At 43.6% G+C, this 23,014-nt stretch overlaps 2 protein-coding genes across 6 annotated transcripts; one reads left to right on the top strand and one right to left on the bottom strand.

The window, feature by feature from the left end:
• Positions 1 to 14,827: 14,827 nt before the first annotated feature.
• LOC108933960 (interleukin-17C-like) lies at positions 14,828 to 15,960 on the top strand. The gene is made up of 3 exons (XM_018751400.1): positions 14,828 to 14,970; positions 15,175 to 15,431; positions 15,723 to 15,960. The coding sequence occupies exons 1-3, from the start codon at positions 14,965 to 14,967 to the stop codon at positions 15,958 to 15,960; spliced, it is 501 nt and encodes a 166-aa protein (XP_018606916.1). The 5' UTR covers positions 14,828 to 14,964.
• Positions 15,961 to 17,324: 1,364 nt separating this feature from the next.
• On the bottom strand, positions 17,325 to 21,185 carry chtf8 (CTF8, chromosome transmission fidelity factor 8 homolog (S. cerevisiae)). 5 transcript variants are annotated; one of them, XM_018751422.1, is made up of 5 exons: positions 19,577 to 19,826; positions 19,279 to 19,328; positions 18,622 to 18,736; positions 18,349 to 18,494; positions 17,325 to 18,182 (listed from the first exon to the last, which is right to left on the bottom strand). In XM_018751422.1, exons 2-5 carry the CDS (start codon positions 19,299 to 19,301, stop codon positions 18,143 to 18,145), a joined length of 324 nt encoding a protein of 107 aa, XP_018606938.1. In that variant the 5' UTR covers positions 19,302 to 19,328; positions 19,577 to 19,826; the 3' UTR covers positions 17,325 to 18,142. The 5 variants fall into 5 exon arrangements, with proteins under 5 accessions (XP_018606938.1, XP_018606935.1, XP_018606936.1 ...); XM_018751419.1 differs by having other exon boundaries at positions 17,327 to 18,182; positions 18,251 to 18,494; XM_018751420.1 differs by lacking the exon at positions 17,325 to 18,182 and adding an exon at positions 21,027 to 21,185 and having other exon boundaries at positions 18,189 to 18,494; positions 19,577 to 19,673.
• Positions 21,186 to 23,014: the final 1,829 nt, after the last annotated feature.

Here is a 23,014-nt window from a genome sequence, read left to right on the forward strand (position 1 = left end):
ACCGTCTTGTCACAACAGGACTCCACCGAAACTGCATCCCTGTGCATATTATTCACACAAGATTTCCCCCGCGGAATGTTTCTATGACATTGCAAACTACTAGCTATCAAGTTGGCTTTGGAAGAGTGGAGACATTGGTTAGAGGGCGCCATGCGTCCATTCCTTGTCCTCACCAATCATCGCAATCTCTAGTGCCTGCAAACGGCCCAACAGCTGAACTCTCGTCAGGCTCACTGGGCTTTGTTCTTTACTAGGTTGTTGTTCACCCGGGTTACCACCGAACGCTCACCCTCCTACAAGGATGCTTCTGGTGGCCGTCTATCCGAGACAATGTACAAGAATATGTAAAGGTCTGTGATACCTGTCCACAGGCCCAGAGTCCAATCCAGAAGCCTGCCAGCCTGCTCGAATCACTCTCGTTCCCAGCGCATCCCTGGTCCCATATGGCTATTGACTTCATGGTGGGCCTTTCCCCAACCAAGGGGAACACTGGTCCTGTCCATCATCGATCAGTTCTCCAAGGTGTGTCGTCTGCTCCACCTGCCTCAGCTCCCCACTGCCCTGGAGACCGCAGAAGCCCTTATGCAGCATGTCTTCCGCCTCTATGGTCTCCCCAGGACTGACCCTTGCCTTCTTCACAACAGCGACTCTGGTTTGCCCCTTTGGTGTTCTTCGTTTAAAAGTTCCTGCGATTGGGTCCACCTGTCCCCTGCCCCCGCACATACATGTCTGTCCTTAGTTCCATATCTCTCTTCTCAGGTCTTACAGGATCTCCCAGCTCCAGGGGCCTACGGATGTCCCACCTCCCCAGCCAGTGTGGATAGATGGGCCTCAGCCTACACAGATAAAACGCACCTGGATTACAGACGCTGGTGCAGGGTCATGCAGTACCTTGTGGACTGGGAACGGTACAGCCAGGAGGAGAGATGCTAGGTACCCGTGCGGGACATCCTTGATCTGTCCCTGATCTCGGACTTTCTCCGGGATTATCCGGACCAGCCGGCACCCCAGCCGTGGGGGCGCCCGTGCAGGACTCGTAGGCTGGCTGGAACTGCCCGTGGAGGAGGGGTACTGTCACAACTCACCGTTCAGCCCAAGCGATGGCACCTGGTGGTATAAAAACACCATGTTTACGCGCGTTGCGGAACCTCTTCAGAACCACCACTTTACGCATCCGCAGAGCTCATTTGTATTTATTTGTCTGTTTTTAGGGGTATGATCAAGTTTTATGTTGTAATTTAGAAGTATTTTATGTGTTTTGAAGGAAGCATGTATTTTGATGATGACTTCGGTTCAGCTGCTACTGGGGGACAGTCCCTTTGGGTATGCTGGTGTGGGTGTCATGTCCCCCGCAGCCGGCACATCGGTGACACCTGCCGCTTCCTGATAGGAGCGGCAATAAAGAGGGAAGCCGAGGAAGCCCAGACGCGGAACCTTGTTTTGCCTCCTTGTTTCCAAGAACCTATTCCGACAGCGACCCTTTGCCTGTTTATTCCTGACCATGTTCTTTGCCTAGCCCTTTGTACTACGTTTGCTGATCGCCTGACCCACGCCTGCCCTTCGACTTTGCTTTTGGATTCTGATTCAGCTTCATTGAACATCGGTGCGAGAACTCTGCACTTGAGTCCGTCCTCGCTACACGCAATCATGACAGTGGGGAAGACACATGGGTCAGTTATATTTTTTGAAGCCAGAAAGGGATTGTTATGGGAAAGACTTTGTCTTGACAATGTGTTTTAATGGTTGTTTAGTAACTTTGTTGACCAACTGTAGGAAAATGGTGTTGGGTTTGTTGGATTGTGGATTTTAATGTATTATTTTGGTTGTGTATTATTGATAACTTTATCAAATAAAGTTTGAGTAAAAAAAAAAAAAATCCACAGAGCTCATGAACACCTTTCCTGTCCCGCTTTGCCCCTTCGTTCCTGATCCTCTGGGTCCACATCCTTGGCTCCAGACCCCCGTTTTGCGACATCTTTGCTCCTGTTCTGTCCTCAGAACAACGTTTGCCCCTCGACTGACCCTTGCCTGCTACACGACAACGACTCTGGTTTGCCCCTTTGGTGTTCTTCGTTTAAAAGTTCCTGCGATTGGGTCGACCTATCCCTCAATCTCCCAGCCTTCAGTCCTCATCCTTGACACCCCCCCTACTGCCTTGTCACTGCAGAGTTGTCATAGTATCAACAAACTTTACTTATCATCTGCCTGAGAAAAAGACAATGACTCTTCAGAAATTTGTGGCATTGCCTTCTGTAAAGAGGGCACAACAGCTGGATTTAGAAGTTCCTCAAAGTACTTCTTCCATCTCCTGAAGATTTTCCCAGTATAGCCCCAGTCTTGCTGAGAAAAGATTCTATTAATGACATTCTGTTTTCCCCTCTAGTGTTACTGAAGAGTTTGCTAGAGATACTTTGCATGGTCTCTCCAAACTCCTCCCACAGCTGGACTTTTGCTTCTGAAGTTTTTTCCCAATGTATCCTTCTCACCCAACTGGGACCCCCCAGCCAGATCGGCAGTTCTCTGTGGAAGTAGCACTCAGTAGGCTTTGTTCTTTAAGCTAAAGACCTCTAGAGGTTCTTAATCTATTGCAAAGAGAATTACAACCAGCTTCCAATTGCAGGTGTTTGCAGCAGCCTCAGTAATAGCATTCTCAAACAGGTTCAGTTTTGATGCCATGTCCCCAACTCCTTCCAAATTTCAGGAGAGGTGGGAGTTAAAATGCTTACCACCCAGTTCATCAATTGGGTCTCCGAAGTGTTATGGAATAAACAAATATAAGGTGTATACTTCAGCAGAGGCTTTGTTTGAGCAATTGTGAGAGAAAAAGAGGACAATTCTGAAATGGCAGGTTTATGTTGTCTTTCAAAGCACAGTGTAACATACGACCCATATCACAGGAATTTATTGTTGCTTTTTACCTAAATAACCTAAGCAGCACATATACATTACTTCATTTAGCTATTGCTTTTCTCCAGAGCGACTTATAGTGTTAAGTTACTTACCCATTTACACAGCTTGGTAATTTTTTACTAGAACAATTTTCTAGGGTAAGTGACCCTAACCCTAACTGTAAACTTGTAAACAACAAGGTTTACTCAGCTGTCTGATCTGACTCAGTAGCAAGTGCTGACCAGTTCACAGATCAGTACTTTTAACTGAAGTGTCCAGAAATATGACCAGAGGGCAGATGAGACAACTACAAAATCTATTGTGGACCTTTTGTTCTCAGGTACTCTGGTACCAAGAACATGAAGTACATTTGTGAAGTACATTTTCCTCTAACATGACACAAAATTCCAATCACAGCTCACAACTTGGGTTGGGGTTGGGCAGGCAGATCTTCACAGTTAGGCCTTTCCAGTCTTCTCTGTTGAGAATTTCTAGACAGGACTACAGAATCAGTATGCGGGACCCTCACTAGGACCTTTTCCACCATCTCCCAGAAATTTTTGTACTTTTCAACACTGGTGAATAAAAACACACAAGTGTTAGTTTTACCTGATGAAACTTGCAGCCACATGGAGACAATGTTCTTGTCTACTGGGACAATCTATAGTTGTGCGCCACACAGGTGTGAGCCAGTGAGTATGCTTGCGACTACCTGACGCTTCTATAGGAGGCAACTCCAGAGGAGAGAGAGCACTCACAGTAAACACATTTGGCTCCCGAGTCAACACTGTGTGTTGAAGTAAGACCAAATGTATATAGATTGTCCTCCTGCACTGGCCCAAACTCCTACCCTGGTTTTGTGCCGATGCTCCATGTCCCAAGATCCACTTTCTTTTGTTGCTTTAGTCTAAGGATGAATGATTAACAACTGTATTTATTCTGAAGGAATGTATATTAGGCTATAGCAGTATTATATGTAGTTCCTTCATTATGATGCAGCTAGGTTAACACCATTTTTGTTCTGAAGTATGACACACCCACCCTTTTATTCTTTTTGTGCCGCAATTCCTGTCTGCACACATTGTTTGAAATTGTTGACTGAAACATTAGCATTAGGAATATGGCCGTGCAGTGGCATTTATAGTAAATAATATGTATACAAAGCTCTCTAGATTTGCTCCGCGTGCGTGTGTGTGCATGCGTGCATGCGTGCGTGAGCATGTGTGTGTGTGTTGGTAAGTGTCTGTGTGCCGATAGTAATTGTGGATTTAAGACCAAAATAATATCTGGAAGGGGCTAAGATGAGTCACAAGTGAATGAGACAGGGAGAGAGTGTGTGGTCTTGTAGTGCATGTCCATAGCAGTGAGTATGGGGACCACTGACAGGAAAGCACACAGTTGTGCAGTTCTGGAATTTTACTTGAGGTAATGCAGATGAATAGGCAAGGAAGTGGAGAATATAGTATGGAACTTCTGCCTGTTTGCAGGTGTCATAGCAATTAGAAGGTGTGGCATACACCTGTAAGGTATTAAGACCTGTATCTGTGCTGGTGTATATGTGTGTTTTTGAATGTAACTGTGTGTACCTCTGTAAGCATACATTTTGCTGTGCGTGTGTTTGTTTTTTTGTTTGTGAGTGTGTGTGTGTGTGTGTGTGTGTGTGTGTGAAACAATTTTTCTCTTCTCTGAGCTTGAGAATTTCCTAAAATTATTTGTTAATGGTAATTTCCCTTGTGGTAAAATGCAGTATGAATCCATTGTTGTTGAACATTTATTATGAAATGGAGTTTTTTTTCAGGATGTTTGCTTAGTTTGTCAACAAATGTTTAATTTTTAAAGGAAGTATCACTGAATTACATCAGCCCTCATTGTCCCTTGAGACAGAGCACGTGCAGGAACATCACAAACAGCAAAGGGATTCATGACGTCACAGGGAGAGCAAAAGGCTCTCTAGGTGTGCACACCACTGACTGATAAAGAGAAAACACAACATGAATATATTGTCTGTGTGTGTATTCATTAATGTTTTTGGTTCTTGCTTCTGGCTCAGATGTTGTGCAATGACCTCCCCCTCTCACGCAGAACTACTCTCTACACTAATAAAGGGTCTCAAAACTCATCTCTTTCAGACTCAGTTCTTCCCTGATCCCCTATGTGCTCCATAAAAGTGTATATGTACAATATGTTACCCGTTTAAGTATTTTTTAAAAAGGCCTCTATGCAGCTATTTGTGTAATGTATATTGGTTTATGGGGGGTGTGGGGGCACGGTGGCACAGTGGGTTTGGCCAGTGCCTTGCTGTGTGGCAGGTCTGGGGCTTGAGTCCTGCTTGGGGTGCGGTGGCCCTGTCTTTCTCCCTGTGTTTGCTTCCCCTGCCACGCAGAGGAAGGACCTGGCAACCCACCTCTGTTTCCTTCCTTGACTTGCCATGAAAACCACGCGAGTGGTCACTATGGGTTGACATTGACTTGGCATTTACCATACCATATTGGTTTATACAATAGTATGTGACAAATTACTAAGGAAGCATGTGTCTGCATCCAAATCTCTCCTTTTGTTGATATAATGAATTTTTTGTAATTTTATCTGGCATGTATGTTGCTTTGAAGAAAGGCATCTACAAAATGAATAAACGTAAATCTACATGTAATGTTGTGTGTGCATAGTGACTGTATGTAGGTATCAATTGTGTTTGACCTGCCAAAGTGTTCCCATGTGTTTCTCTATTTCCTGCTTCTGCCCATATCAAGTCCAATGCTCTGGTCACAGCTTACAAGATCATCAATGAACCTGTTCTCCAATACTTACAGCCCAGTGAGAGTTCTGTGTTCCTCCACATCGGGCCACTTGGTGATCCTACTCATAAGGGTCCAGAATTGAACAACTTTAGGTTTCAGCTTCAGCATGCTTAGATTATAGCTGTCAGGAATGATAGACATGGGTACGCAAGGCTGAGGTTTGGTTGTAAACAGAGAAAAACAGCCAGGTACAACTGCTCACCTATCAAGGTCACCTGATAATCTCTGTCACTGTGGAGAAAAGCATCTGATAGATGAATACATGTAAATATGTCTGCACTGTGCCTGTGCTGATGTAGTCACCTTCTGTAGACTGACACCAGGACGGTTGCAAAGTTTTCAGATTTGGGTAATTTACACCTGAAATGCCAGGCACATTTCCTGTGCACTGAAAGTCTTAAGTTACTTCCTTCAATGCTAAAATTTACAAAGAAAACCCAAAACCAACCACACCCAGCTGCCATTAAAAACTGGAATTCTAAAATCAGCACTGAGATAATTTATACCTGTGCAGTAGAGGTGGGTGGCATTTGAGTGTAATGTGCTCCACAGAGGAGGGCAGAGTCTTTTTATTTGCTTACCTCTTAGAAGGGTTTGTACCTCCAGTCACAGAGTCTAAAATAAGCCTTAACATATTTATACCCAGTAGTGATCACAGTGGGAGGAGTGTGTGTGTGTGTGTGTGTGTGTGTGTGTATGCATGAAAGAGAGAATGAGAAGAGTGAGAGAGAGAGGCAGAGAGAAGCAAGCATGTGTGGTGGCTCCTGAGAGAATCTGTAGAAACTTGCTTTTGTAGATATTTATCTTTTATATCATTTTTCAAAACACCAGAATTTCTGCGCTGTGTCAGATGCGATGCTATTTACACATTATTCATTTATACAGATACACTTTTTTCTGATTCAAAAAAGGCCAAAAATATCTATGGCTCCAGGGTCTAACAGTAAGGCCTTGAAGGAGCTGTTGGCTATAGCCTCTCTGCAGGAAAGTCCGGTGCAGAAGTTTGACTGTCAAGCCAGTCACAAGGGATGTGACGTCTCCCTTTGTTGCTCTGCTCATACACAGTGCAGGGTGTATGGTGGGAAGAATCCACGTGTCTTTCAGTGTCAGTGCTACTTCCTGTATTCCTCTGCAAAGAGGAAGCTGCCTCACAAAGGGGATCAGATTTCACTGCTAAAATTAGGGTTGCATCATGTATGAGTGTGTGTTTGTGTGGCAGTCTGGTGTGACAGGGGACGCAGTTCAGGAATGTTTCTGTCGCCTTCTAGTGACATCACCTGTTCAACAAAGAATGCCCCCAATACAGGCTCAGCAAAGATGATCATAATGATGTTGTAATGTTGCATTCCACATGATTGCTGTACCCGAGCTGCCTGCAGACTTTCCCACATACCACCGCTGTCACCGCACCAAGGACCTCACAAAAGTACGACTCTAATAATCATCTCTAAGTTAAAGATAATTTTGTCAGAACAAATTCTGAATGTAAATATGTATACAAATGCCATGTAGATTAGCAAGCGTGTAGCAGTAACTAGCGCTAATCTCTGAGGTTGTACCACTGCTCAGATGGTAATTATTCAGGTTTGTGAATAAACAATGCTTGGAAGCCCATAGCAAGTTGCACTTACCAGATGACTAACCAGTGAATGTTAACCAGTTCTGAAATGCATGAGGCAAAGGACTGTCACTGGCTCAGGCACAGGTAAGGCCTTTTTTGATCCAGCAGCAGTGTTTCCATGTACATACACACACATTTTCTGAACTGCTTGTCCCATTCGGGGTCATGGGGAGCCAGAGCCTAACCTGGCAACACAGGGCATAAGGCTGGAGGGGGACAGGACACACCCAGGACAGGACACCAGTCTGTCACAAGGCACCCCAAGCAGGACTCAAACCCCAGACCCACTGGAGAGCAGGACCTGGTCCAACCCACTGCACCACCGCACCCCCCTTGTTTCCATCTATGTTTGTTTAAAGCACAAAGTCAGTAGAGGTCAGCAATACACTTTTGTGTACCGCATGTCAGTGATTTGGTCATTCTGGGATTATCCTAATTACCTGTTTGTTTTCATGTCTCTTCATGTCACTGCTCAGTCATAAAGCTGACCAATGGATCTCTTTGTTCTTCTTGATACGCGGTTGTTTACCTTGCCACGGATATTAATTGTTTTCCACACTACCGTGTTTATGACCATACCTCCAATAGGCAGCTCGCCTGTGGACATCCTGGAAATATTGTATAACTCCAGCTAATTGTTCACGACATGTCACATCATAGTATGTTTGTCACACAGTGTTATCAGCTGTTGTGTGCGATGGCAATGCACAATGTACATTTCCTATCTTTTCCTGCGTGGACATTCAGGTTTTAGCTTACAGAAAGTTGGATGGTTCTTTCCTGATAGCCATGGACATCACCTGTAACTCACCTGGGCAGATACCATCCCTAGGACTCTGTGAACCTCTTCTTTTCTCTCTTTTCAGTCACTGTCATTCCGGAGACACACAAGGTCATCTTTTATGGCAGAGAGTGCCAAACTGTCCCCCACTGCTGCCAAGTCAGGTATGTGTGACAGTTGGGCGTGGCTTCCTTCCTAATGGACAGGAACTGCCACACATGTTTAACTGATTTGCTGGAACGAGTGTGAGAGCTTCTAGGTGCATGGCGGGAGGTTGTTCCCGCTCCTTCACTGCTTGTGTTTCCTTCCCTGCCCTCTGCTGCTGGCTAATCCCAGTGTCAACTGGGTTTATTCAGCTATGAAAGAAATGATGGCTTTGCAGCTGAATATGCTGTAGGTATAAAAATCACTGGCAAAGACACTTTGATTGAGAAACTGAATAAACAATGAGGGAGCAAAAGTCCAGGGAGGTTCCAAAAGGCCCACAAAGATTCAGAAGGTCCCCAGTGCTGATGTAAAATCCCTGGTTAAGTGGAACAGTGGCAAGATGACAGAAATGTGAGAGACTTATACAGAAAGGCTGAAGTCATTGGATGGGGCAGCTGGTAGTGTAGTGGTTAGAATGGTTACCTTTGGTCCCAAAGGTTGCACATTTGAATCCTAGCTGAGCTGAAGTAGCCTTGAGGAAGATACTTACTCTAATTGCTCCAGAAAAATTACCCAGCAGTACACACACACACACACACACACATTTTCAGAACCACTTGTCCCATACGGGGTCACAGGGGAACCGGAGCCTACCCGGCAACACAGGGCGTAAGGCCGGAGGGGGAGGGGACACGCCCAGGACGGGACGCCAGTCCGTCACAAGGCACCCCAAGCGGGACTCGAACCACAGACCCACCAAAGAGCAGGACTGTGGTCCAACCCACTGCGCCACCACGCCCCCTACCCAGCAGTATAAATGGTTAAATAATTGTCAGTAGATTACGACTCTAAGTTGCTTTGGAAAAAAATGTCAGCTAAATGAATAAATGTAAATGTTGTTGGGTTTGGGTTAGCATGAGGAGGTTAGGGATTGCTAAAACACTGCTTCAATATTCCCTCAACTGTCAATCCAGTATCTGGGAACTGCAAATGTATATGGTGGTTCAGATCTTAGACTGGATGTACTGGAGGATGTGTTCTAACTGCTGTAAGCCTTCCTGGGAAAGTCTACGCCAGAAGATAGGAGAGGAGGTAGTGGCCAGCTGTGGAGGGCACACTGACATTTAAGATGAACAATGTGGATTTGTTCTGACTGTGGAACAGTGCTCCATCCCTTCGCCTTCACTGGGATACCGGAGAGGTCATGCAAATCTGCAAACACCGTTTATATGAACTTTGTCCACCTGGAGAAGGCCTATGATTGTGTGTTGTATTTTGCAGGAGAAGCTGCAGAAACACAGGGTACCAGTAATTCTCCTGGGTTCTGTTTGTTCCCTGTCTGTGCAGAGTGAGAATTCTGTCTGTGTTTTCAGTGTTCAGTACAACCTGGTCACTGTTGGTGTTGGACTCTTCCTTTTTGGTCTTAATGCACACAGTATCCAGGTGGACTTGTTCTTTGGAGGGTTAGTAAGTTGGGGATTCTAAGGTATCCAGATCATGCGTGATCCTGTTGGCCTGATGGTTATATCATAATAACAAGGAATAAAAACTGACTGAATCATCTGGCTGTTTCTGAGGAATTTAACAAGTTAAATAAGTAGCAATGTGCAGTTAACCATTTAGCTGCAGTTTTTCTATGAGCTGGATGTTCCTAAGCAATTAAACAATATTTAGAATTTGCATGTCTACTCACTGTACCTATTTGCCTTATATATTAGTGATTCACAGTTACATTTATTACTGTATTAATTATTTCATAGACTTTATTATGTGACTAAATAAGTATGTTAAGAAATACATAACCTGCCATGCATAATAAAGTATCTGTAAAATGCTGAATAAGCAACAAGTTTCCAAAACAATTAATACTCTGTAACTACCAACAGTCATTATAAATTACCTTTTTATTCAGTGAATCCTGTTCTCAGCTGCTTCTCTCCATTTTCCTTCAGTTCTGTACTTTATGACTCATGTAGAATTCTGAAACTTTCCTTCTTCTTTCTGTACACCACTCTTTAGTTTTTTTTTCATATCTACTGATCTATTCCAACATTAAAAATAATGTCTTATAAAGCCCATCTCTTATAAGACTGCTCACAGCATTCTTTTCTGCTCCCTGTGTTCTACTTTATCTCTACAGATGGACCCTCTGAATCAAGGTCACTGTTTCCATCACAGTCACTCTGTGGTGGCCACAAATAAGGAAGGACTACGTTAAAAATTATGTGCATACAGAGTCCAATGTTTTGGAATTGGATTTTTCAGTTCAGTGAGCATCAGTGTTGGTGCAGGATGCAATTAACACTCACGGTTGTTCAGCAGAGGCTGCATGTACTCTGCATACTTCAGTTAACCTGTGCCCAGTGTGTGTATAATGTGTGTGCTGCGGTACCACAGACAATCAAGTGTGTGCAAGAGATACTGAAGTTGGGAGCCCACCTGTGCTGCAGCTAAAATCTTAAACAATGTGTCAGACATATCCTCAGCCCCCTGCAGTTGTCCCTCTGTCCTGTTCCCCTGATACAAAGTACTTCCAGTACAATCATGGAACAGTTACTGTACTGTAACACTTGAGATTTTGATTTCACCTCCAAGGACATCCCTGAGTCAGACCCTGCCTGGGTCAGATCCTGACCCTGAGATTTTTTTGTTTATCTATCCTCACATTAAGGGGGGGACAGTGGCGCAGCGGACTTGGCCTGTGTCTGCTCTTTGGTGGGTCTGGGGTTCAAGTCCCCCTTCAAGTGCCTTGTGATGGATGGGTGTCCTGCCCTGGGTGTGTCCCCTCCCCCTCCAGCCTTACACCCTGTGTTGCTGGGCTAGGCTCTGGCTCACCACAACCCTGCTTGGGACAAGTGGTTTCGGCAAGTGTGTGTGTGTGTGTGTGTGTGTGTGTGTGTGTGTGTGTGTGTGTGTGTGTATTGTCACATTATAAACACTAACATTATAAGTCACACTCATGAACACATGTAATTTGTACTGTAAAATTAGTATGACAATCTTTCAACACAATTTCTATTGATGTGAGCTGTGTTGATGATGAGCACCACACAATGTGCACAGCCCTTCCATGCATCTCTAGTCTCCTAACAATGTAACACCTGCAAGAATCTTTCAGAAATCTCATGACATTTTGTCATAGTATACAACCATTAACTATCATAATAATGAGCCTTAAAGCAGAAAAGTTTTAAAGAAAATGCTAGAAGAAAAAGTCAAAGAAAAGTGAAGGCAAAGATAAGCTTTATCTATCAGTTTAAAACAACGTGATTAAATGCATAGAATTCTTTGAAAAGTGTTATTGTTACAAATTACTATTTTCTATGCATTTATTGCACATGACAATTTAAGCATAGCTCAGTACAGACTGGTTGCAAGCATGACCAGTGATCATCGTTATTACATGACGAGAATCACCTCATCATGCAGTGTAGCAGTAATAGCAGCCTTTATTTTTGTATTACCTTTAAAAGCAGCTTCTCAAAGCACATTACACACACACACACACTTCCTGAACCACTTGTCCCATGCGGGGTCACAGAGCCTACCCCGCAACACAGGATGGGGAGGGGACACACCCAGGACAGGATGCCAGTCCACCCCAAGGCACCCCATGCGGGACTCGAACCCCAGACCCACTGGAAAGCAGGACCCGGTCCAACCCACTGCACCACCGCACCCCCAAGCACATTACCCTAAAGGTTATAATATTATACATGTATATAATAACAATATGGGTTACAAGTGTAAAACACACACACACACACACACACACACACACATTTTCTGAACCGCTTGTCCCATACGGGGTCGCGGGGAACCGGAGCCTACCCGGCAACACAGGGCGTAAGGCCGGAGGGGGAGGGGACACACCCAGGACGGGACGCCAGTCCGTCGCAAGGCACCCCAAGCGGTACTCGAACCACAGACCCAATAGCAAAAAAAAAAAAAAATCTACCTCAAAGAAATAAATATCAGCTTTAAAAAAGTTAATAAAAGAACAACAGTCCAGCACAGGGCAGTCCCTCACACTTACACACTCACACACGCACAGTAGGCAACTGAGACTTGCCAATTCATCCAAAACACATACTGTATGTGGATTGTGGAAAGACATAAACCACCTGGAGTAAAGCTGTGAAAACACAAACTGAATATAACAACACAATAAAAAGAAAATAAAAGTAAGATACGTTATGTGCAGAAATAGGGTTATACACATGCCATAAGCCTGGAGTTATATTGTGGATTTTATTATTAATCAGATTTTTCCCATGTTAAAAAAGGAGAAATTTTTACTGTTTGAAAAAAATGGGTGAACCTTCTGTGGCTAAGAGACTAATCATCTGATTTTCCTGTTTAAATGAACAGCAGTTCTGAGCTTGTTTTATAAAATATGCATTTTAAGGAGTGAATTACATGTGGTATGAGAGGGCAGCCTGTAATCAGATTAGGTGTTTTTCTGTGGGGTGTGATGTCCCAAGCAAAGGGGAAGAGTCTTCATGGTAAGGTCCTCTTATTGTGTCATCCTCATTCAGAGCTGCATAGAGTGGAAATTCAATTCAGTCCACAGCATTCATACATGCAAAAGAAACCACTTAGATATCAGAGCAATCTGTGCTGGTACAAAAAGCCTGAGAAGGAAGGAAGAAGGAAGTGGAGACAGTGCTACCAGCACAACAGTAGTAAAAAGATGCAGGAGAATAAAAGTCATCGGGTGCCTCATATCACCCAAACATACCATCACATCCAATCCATTCTTCCACCTTCTGCGTTCAATTTAACAGCATTAATATATGTTTTAGCTTTAAGTCACATTTATTTATTTGCTTTCTTCTGAGAGGGGGGTGTGGTGACGCAGCAGGTTTGGCCTGTGCCTGCTCTCTGGTGGGTCTGGGGTTTGAGCCCTGCTTGGGGTGCCTTGTGATTGGACTGGCACCCCATCCTGGGTGTGTCTCCTCCCCCTCCACAGCCCTGTGCCCTGTGCTGCTGGGTTATGCTCCGGCTCGCCGTGACGCTGCTTGGGACAAGTGGTTTCAGTCTGTGTCTTTGTGCGTGTGTGTGCACGCTTTCTTCTGATTATTTTAGTATGTATCTTCTGCAAAAAAGTATGTGTAGTTGGCATGTTCTGCCAGTGTTTGCATGGGTTTTCTGTGGTTTCTCCTGTTTCCTCCCACAGTCAAAATATGAGTGTTACAAGGGAATTGGTGACTTTAAATTGCTCTTAGTGCATGTGTATGTTGCTCTGGATTACTGATGAGTGACTGACTGTGGGTACTGTTCTATATTCTAGAGTATCCAGCACAGTAAGTCACCTTTCAGGAAGAGGTTTCAGATAAACACTATGAAGTGCTCAATGTAAGTTGCTATGGTAAACTTTTCTATGGTATTTTATTTCAGTTTGATGTTAACATTGTGCTTTGTTTCACTAGACACATGAAAAGTAATGATAATTCTCATTATGTCAGATATTTTCTGAGTCTCTTTACATAAAAGCAAAAGTACAACAATTGTTGTCTTTATTTCCCGAATGACCTGATAGATCACCTGTCAGGTGGAAATTAACCCTAAGAGACTCTGTGTCACATGGAGATATTATTAGTTCAGATACACACTTTACCCTTAGTGTCACACTTACATCACACATAAGGAATGCTGTGTTACAACTCTCAAATGTCCAGGAAAAAAAGAAGAAACAAAAAGAAATTCCAGATCATTGATGCCATAAAATCTGTATCAACTTTCGCAACACTGAGCACAAGTGGAAATGTGTAAATGTACACATGGGAAGCTCTCTGGACTGGTGACACTTTGGAGGACATTCCAGGTCCAAACACCCAGCTTTGCAATGGTGCAGGAACACAGTGAGGATGTGATACACACACAGAGGAAGTTACCTTGTGGTACCACTCAGCAGTGAGCTGTGGGGTGGGGTGGTGTGTATGGAGATACCCTTACAGGGGTGCTGGACTCCCATGTTCAGGATAATATCAGAAACAGTAGTGAGTAAAGGGGATCTAGCAAAACATATACCTTGACACCAAAACTGGGCACACAAACTCCAGTCTGATACACATTGGACTAATACACACTCCAGTTCGTACACTGGTCCAGTGGCCAGTGGCTCTCTGGGTATACCTCAAGAAGAACTTTCACAATCCATAAATAATGCTGAATAAGGTCTTAAAGGGTTAAAGCTTTGAGATTCTTTTTAATAGTCAGACTTTTAAACATGATCATTTGAAACTGTTCATAACCTTCCAGCCATGTGGAGAATGTTCTCACACATAAAAGTTCATTAAATAACAACCATATGCTCTCAATATGAATTTCTGCTGTCATTCAATAGCCCCAGTAAAATGTCCTAGGAAATAGTTTTCAAATGAGACCTTATCTGTTCAAGAAGTGTCAAAAACCACAGAGCTAAAAGGTGCCAGGTCCCACTGGAGCTGTTCCTCAGACTGGAAAGGGAAGGACGGAGTTAAATTGTTATTTCCATTTCCTCCTGGTGAGGCGGGTTTCCCCAGGAGCCCTGAGCGTGGCCTATAAAGGGCCTGAGCCAAGAGAACATGGCCAGTGGACAGAGAACTCATCCTCTAGCAGGCATTTTCCCTCCACCAGCACTCATCATCCAGGTCTCTCTTTATCTTCCAGCACTCATCCTCACCTCCTCCAGCCATCATCCTTCACCTTCCCCTCTGCCTTCTTCCCCCAGCTGCTCTGACACAATGAGGGTAAGTGGAAGGAAAAACAATTTTCTATACTTTCAAACACTGTGAATTTGTCATACTTTCTTTGACTCTAAAAATATGTTTTGATTCCAAGGAGAACTTTGGAGATGTGTATTATTTTAAGTCCACAATGTGCAGAGATCACTCTTCTCCAGTTCTCTTTGTGTCACTATATGTGTCTTGAGCTCCACCTCTGACCTCCGACAGGCTGCCATTTGTGTGCTCCTCTCTCTCCTGCTCCTGGGCTCTTCAGCAATGAAGCACAAGGCCTGTCTCAGTAAAAGTGAGCTGGGCTTACAGGGCCAGAAGTTCCTGAGAAAACATCTGCAACGGTCTGGATGGTTTCTCGTTCAGACCCCATTAACTCTGTATAAGAGCGAGGAGAAGCGTACCTGTGCAGGGTTCACACCACAGTCCGCATCACCCGAGCACAGGAACAGAGCACTGTCACCCTGGAAGTACAGGTGAGCAGAACGGGCAAGATGAGGGCTGCAGGGGTCCTTCACATACCAAGAGCACATTTGCACCAAGAATTCCATGGAAAAGTTGGCAGGTAGTGTAGTGGTTCAAGCTACTGCCTTTGAACCCAAAGGCTGAGGCTCAAATCCCACCTACTGCTATAGTACCTTTGAAGAAGGAACTTACCCTAAATTGTTCAAGTAAAATTACCTGGCTATTTACATGGTTAAATAATTGTGAAATGCTTTAGAGAAAAGCATCAGTTAAACAAATAAATGTGTCTCTCTGTGGGACAGGATTGATGTGGATGAGAACAGGTACCCCCAAGAGATTGCTGTGGCAGAATGCCTGTGTGAGGGCTGCATCATCAATGGGCAGGAGAACCTCACTTTCAACTCAGAGCCTGTGAAGCAGACTATCATGGTGTCCAGGTATGAGAAGTGCCCAGAGGACCCACAAAAGTTTTCACTGGTGATGGAGCCCATGGAGATTGAAGTGGCCTGTACCTGCGTGATTCCTCGAACATCTCACTGACACCATGTCCTCCACATAATGGAGGGTTCTTATAAAGACCACCTGTAGTGACTTGTCTCACAGTACGTTGTGTTTGTTTTAAAATGCACCTATGTTATCACACCGATGACGTTCCTTATAGTTATCAGGCTATGTCTTATGAGTCAACTATTTAAACATGGTTTTACATGGACTTCTTGGAAAATGAGACTAGTTTTAGTCTGTGTCTCAAGGTTATCTTTTTATTACAATATTTATTGAGTTTGATGAAACATATTTGCAATATTTAAAATGTTTTATAGTATTTATGTTATTTATTGCAGAATATGTATATTTATGTACTTAGTTTGAATTCCAAGGTTTTTTTCAAGGATGGGGACAAACTGTAGAGACAATGTTTATTCAAACTGTTAAATGAATGTAATTTAATATTGTTAAAATAAAATATTTGCAAATTTTTTACATGGAAAGAATACTTTTTATTTAAAATTTGTAATTTGGCTCTGTTGTTAGGGAGGGACTCCATTTTAGTCTGGCTGTATAATGTTGACATGAGGCGCAGCTGCACTCATGTCCTCAGTGAGGAGTTTCTCTAAACACACTCACATCCCTGTTATCATTGTAAAAATACCCTTATTATCATTATGGATCATCAGTACAACTGCTTTTGACTGCTTCAGACACCTCAAATTTTGTGTGTGTGTGTGTGTGCGTGTGGACTTTCCACTGTGTGTTGTAGCAAAAATGTGATTGCTACCACAAGACAGTACAAGACACACAAGCAGAACACAGGGATGTACATTCCCAGGAAAAAAGTCCTCAGACTTCCACCACTCAACTTCCTCCACATCTGTCAATTATTAGACGCAGCTCCTCTGACTCACTGCAGTTTAACGCACTGCTGTACTCGTTGACTTTCTTATTACAAAGTACCACAATCACTCTGGGTTCAAACAAACACATAGGGAATATTCCCTGCTACCAAGGTTAGTCAGGTGCTCTGTGGAATACAGTATGTGGTGTTTTCAAAAATAGTAACTGAGAAGAGGATCAAACTGAGTGACATTTTTATTCTCAAAATAAGAGAATAAACTCAAAATAAATTGCTCGGATTGCATGAGCTGGACCCTAAGAGCAGCACCGGTGAATGTAACCACAGTTCCACACTTGGGTTTTAATTACAAACACATCAGACTCATTGTGAACACCATCCTTTGAGCTTGTGCCAAGGAATCAAAGGAGCAGCTCTTCAACCACACTCAGTCAAGGTGGGACAGCAATAGTTCTCCACAGGTAATACTGTGTGAGCAGAGAGACAAGAGGAATGGCACAGATCACCCTGCTCTTAGCTGCATGATGCTCTAGGCCAGACTGCCCTGTCCAGTCCTCTGGGGCAAAAAGGTGTCCATCTTACTTCTCAGTGGCTCCCTGCTGATGTACTGACGTGGACATTTCAACAGAAAGTCATGACGAGCGTTTCAGGTGTCAACTGAGTTTATTCATGCAGAGTGCTGGATGAGGCTGTGGTAAATGATCCATTATTATAGAACCTTGGAAACTGCAGCTCTTTTTTCAGAGAAGAACAATTCCACGCAGCATCCTCATCCAACACAACAGTAATGGATGCACGTGTGAGTTATTAGTAGAAATCACTAACTTGAAATAGAAAACAAAAATGCTGTTTTTATCAAGTGTTTGGTGATGGTGAAACACAGAGCTGAAGGACAGATTTCTTCACAGACCCCACAAATCCTCTTACACTTGCATCACACCAGCTGCTAGACAGTCATATCAGTGTTTACACCTGAGGTGGAGGGGTCACTGAACAACCGCCAAGAGGACTTGTGGGCCACATGTTACATGAGAAACAAGTCACAAGAAGACTCAAACTGAACTGTAAAATTATGCTAACACTTGTACCATTAAGCAAATGACAACTTTCACCCTAAGAGGACTTGTGATAATATGACCTTATGCACAGCAAACCACAGTTTAAAACTATAGCATAGATTTAAAAAGCTAAGAAAGCCATCGTGAGGCAGAAGATCACTCGGGAGTCACTGAGCAGAACCTGACACCACAGAGCAATTTGCTCTGCAAGGACTCCAGGTTGGGCTCTGCTGCTGTGGTCTCCATGTTCCACACTGAGAACTTTTGCACAAGCTGCTGGTGTAACAGCGTCCTCTTGTGTCCATCTGTGCATTCACAGGTCATCCATGCAGCAGCAATTCGTCTCCCACAACCTGCGAACACAGCTCTGTAACCCTGCTGCTCTGAGGTCAGAGTGACTAAGTGCCACATCAATGGTTACCTGGTTAATGTTACACCTTCTTGGGCACATTGGTGATGATGGGCTTGGGGCGCGTTTTAAAGATGAGTTTCTTCTTTATTAGTGCAGAGACTGTATACCTGGTGAGCCTTTCAGAATCTGTCTCCACAGCTACTTCAGAACCCTGGGGTGTCACAGTATGCTTCACCAGTACCGCAAAAGGCTTCTCCAGCTTCACCTGCTTTCCATATAGGATGTGGTGTCCCACAATGAGCACAGGCACACCCTGTGAAGGCAGAAACCAACGAGTAACTACACAGTGAAACCTACAGATGCTTTTCAAAGAGAAAGAGCACCACTGGGAATTTCTACTGTGTTCCAGTGTTTCCCATGGTCCCCTGGGCCTCTCATACCTCATTTGTGAAGTGCAGGTCTCCCATGAGGTTTTTAGCCAGTCCTGTATTCTGCCTGGCCACCATCTCCCCCTGCAGCTCAACGAGCAGCCATTCAGCAGGACCACCTTCCACACTGTGACCAACAGGCCAAAAGGAAACATTAAACTTCACTTCCTGTCACACACAGGAGGCCAAAAGTGACAAATACTGGTGCGGAGGCAAAATTAAATTCAGAAAGAAAACAGGCACTGTAAACAGCACAGTTAGTTCACCGATTCAGGACTCAGAATAAAAGTGAGTATAAAACTAACCCTAAATTAAGTACAAATGGGCAGATGACTACGGCAGACAGCCACAGCTGTTCGTAAAAAAAAAACATGAGCTTTCTGTACCATATTTTACATCACATTACATTTGCATTTATTCATTTAGCAGATGCTTTTCCAAAGCAAGCCAGGTACATCTCATAGAAAATACAACAATGTGCATTACATTAAGACAGACAGGTGATTAATTACAGTTAGTTTCTTTCCACCATATGACAAGCAATATTAAGTGTTTTAATTCATGTGCCATAATTACGTGTACACTCAGTTTCACACTGTTTATTTCAAAGTTAATAAAAAGTTCTGGAAATTTTGGGGAAAAGTGCAAAAGCAGAGCATTTCACTGTACCTCGTGATGATTATTTGAACCATTGTGGATCTTCCTCAGCAGGTAAAAACCTTTAAAAAGATCATATATGCAGAAATTACTAGGATAAATAAAGTAACTGATATGCACGTTTAAAATTAGAAAAAAATGCGTCACTTTCGTTTCGAAACAATAATCAGACCTAACGACCAGGTATGTTGCATTTTAAAATAGTACACGAATTACTTTAAAACACATAGGTAGTTTATTTATTTCAGTTATTTCGTAGCATTCAGACACAAATCACTAATTTCAATATATCGAATGGGAACAAACTAACCCATCTCCCGCCAACTGGGTCCTCTTCCTTGATGGATTTCTGTGCGCAGACAGCGACTAAACAGTGAATACTGCCACCTACTGTACGGGAATGTAAACTGTCAAACAGCGATTACTGTCACCTATTGTACGGGAGTGTAAACTGCCAAATAGCGAATACTGCCACCTACTGTACGAGAGTGTAAACTGCCAAACAGCGAATACTTTTTAAAATATAATGAACAATTCAAGAAGGGAAAGTACATAAATACACACACACACATTTTCAGAACCGCTTGTCCCATGCGGGGTCACGGAGCCTACCCGGCAACACAGGGCGTAGGGCCGGAAGGGGAGGGGACACACCCAGGACGGGACGCCAGTCCGCCGCAAAGCACCCCAAGCGGGACTCGAACCCCAGACCCCCTGGAGAGTAGGACCCGGTCCAACCCACTGCGCCACCGCGCCACCACGCCCCCCCCAGTACATAAATAAGTAAAGAAAAACGAGTAACTAAACAAAAAGTGTAAATGTGATGCAAATGATGATGGTGCATCCAAGAAACTAAAGAGTAAACTAAAGAGTAAAAAATAAAGGTGATGCACCAACAAACAATGAATGGAAAAAGCGAACATTAAAGTTTCTTTTAATGTTTTGCAAGCGCGCACATGCACGCGCACATGCACGCACACACTATCTCTCTCTCTTTTTCTCTCTTTCTCTCTGAAAAGAGCAGTCGTATACAAAAGACACTTCTTCCCAGTTGCGGAATATCACCCCAGACAACAACTGCACCCCCCCCCCCCCATGCGTTCTCAAACCTCCCCTCTCTGCTCTTCCAACTTCCAAGTCCTGTCCCTCATCGTTCCCTGTCCCGTTCCATGAATGAATGAATGAATAAATGAAGGAGCTTTATTGCAAAGTATGTTTACACACAAGGAATTCGTCTTGGTGACAGGAACTTCCACAGCACAGACATGTCTCTTTGATAACGACCGCCTGCCTTGTTCCACGACTACGATTTCAGATCTTCGCCTCTGTTCAGTTCGCCGATCAACCGACTCTGACTACGAGAACACGTAGTCTTTTATCTGAACGAAAGATCCTGCACTTGAGTCCAGCCAACTCCATATCATCTGTTTCTCATCACACACAGTAACATCTCTTTTGTCTCTCTCTGTTATAAATACTCATACTGTAGTTACATTATTATTATCACATTTACATTTATTCGTTTAGTAGATGCTTTTCTCAAAAGCGACATACATCTCATCATATTATCATTACATTATTACATTGTATTATTATTATTATTATTATTATTATATATTGTTATATTAAAGATGTTTTAGTGTATCCAAGTGTTTCTTTAATGTTTTATGGATGGAAAGGTACACGATATACGATATACAAAGTCAAACATTTGACAAACTTACATTAGATACCCACCATACCTAACTGTTCCGACTTACGTTAAAATCCGATTAAAGACGGACTCAGGACGCGGAACTCGTTCGTAATTCGGTGACTGCCTGTATTCCAAATACAGTAACTATTGTAACGATCTAGCTAATGAGTTAGCCCAGATCCTCACGTGGATTCCAGAAAGGCGTATAATTATATAAACCCAGACGGACACGCTAAAAAGGAAGCTCTTCTTTTCAATATCTTGTAGGCAACTATGGATAACATATTTCACACAGCTGTCTACAATAAAATAAACAACATTAAAGTAAACTCCAAAACGTGCGAGGCACAAAATGTGTACACGGACAAGTATATCAGCCTGCGCGCGCGCGGGAGAGAGGACCGAGGGGAGGAGCAACCCCTTAGTCTCCACCATAATACGTCATCATTACACTATGTAGAGGACAATTGTACTTGTAGATTAGCGTTCATGCCAGCAGAGCTTGTTTGTGAAAGGCTGAAAAATTGGCAGGTAACTTGTCTGTCTTGTAATTACATGCCGAAAGGAATGAGAGACCACCAATTTGATCCAAAACAAATTTAGGAATGAAATTCCAGATTGAGACATAATTTTTCAGAAATTGTTTTAAGCATTTCATTTTAAAAGTCAAATACAAAGTGGGAAAGTCTATCATATCAACTCTCTATCAAAATGGACAACTAACTGATTTTGCCTACCTCCTCAGCTAAGAGTCTAGGAGTAATGATTGACTTAAGTCTGACTTTCTCTGAGCACATAGAAGCCACAACTCGGACCTACAGATGCATCCACAAGATCCATCCCTATTTAACAACACTCTGCACAACTCTTTGTCCAAGCTATGGTGATATCCTGCTTGCACTACTGCAGCTCTCTCCTGTCTGGCCTTCCAGCTAGTACCATAAAACCTCTACTGCTGATACAGAATCTTCCTGCACAAGTTGTGTTTGACCGGCCAAAGTCTTCCCACGTATCTCCCCTCCTCATCTCTCTGTATTGGCTTCCTATAGCTGCCCGGATGACATTCAGGACTGATTATGGCCTACAAAAGCATAAATGGAATCACTCCCAGATGTCTACAAGACCTGATCATCCAATACACCCTAATCAGACTGCAACACTCCTACACCTCTGCTTGCTTAGTGGTCCCACTCTGTGTAGGGGTCATTAGCCAGACTGTAAAAGCGATCCAAATGCCTCAGTCAGGAAAAGAGTACAAAAAAATATCAAAGTGCATGGAGATTCCAGTGAGCACTATTGGATCCATCATCAGGAAATGCAAGTTGCATCGCACCACCCAGGTGCTGTGTAAAGAAGGCCATCTGTCAAAACTTAGTGCACAACCCTCAAAAACACCAATCCCTACACTGAAGTATGGTGGTGGCTACATAATGCTGCTAGACTCCTTTTGACCTGCAGGGACTGGAAATTTTGTTAAGTTTGATGGAAGGATAAATTGAACCTAAATACAGTGAAATATTAGAAGAGAACCTCTTCCAGTTGACTCAGGCACTGAGGCTTGGGAAGCTAAGCTTAGCATAGTCATATTCCTGATCTCAACCCCACTGACAATCTGTGGCATTTTTTTGAAAACTGCAGTACATAAGTGCTATCCAACCAACCTGAATGATCTGCAGAAACTCTGCCAGGAAGAATGGGACAAAATCACTCCTGAGCAGTGTGCAAAACTGTAAAAGGAGGCTCTACTAAATATTAGTGTATGGGGGTTGAATACTTGTGCAAGCAGAGTTTTTCACACACACACACACACACACACACACACACACACACACACACACACACACACACACACACACTGTCTGAAAACGTTTTTCCCAGGTGGGGTCGCGGTGAGCTGGAGCCTAGCTCAGCAGCACAGGGTGCAGGGCTGGAGGGGGAGGGGACAGGGTGGGGCACCAGTCCATCACAAGGCACCCCAAGCATGACTCAAGCCCCAGACCCACCAGAGAGAAGGACCCGGCCAAGCCCACTGCGCCACCATGCCCCCCCCCC

Source organism: Scleropages formosus, chromosome 1 (assembly GCF_900964775.1).
Source record: "Scleropages formosus chromosome 1, fSclFor1.1, whole genome shotgun sequence".
In the NCBI taxonomy this organism is placed as follows: domain Eukaryota; kingdom Metazoa; phylum Chordata; class Actinopteri; order Osteoglossiformes; family Osteoglossidae; genus Scleropages; species Scleropages formosus.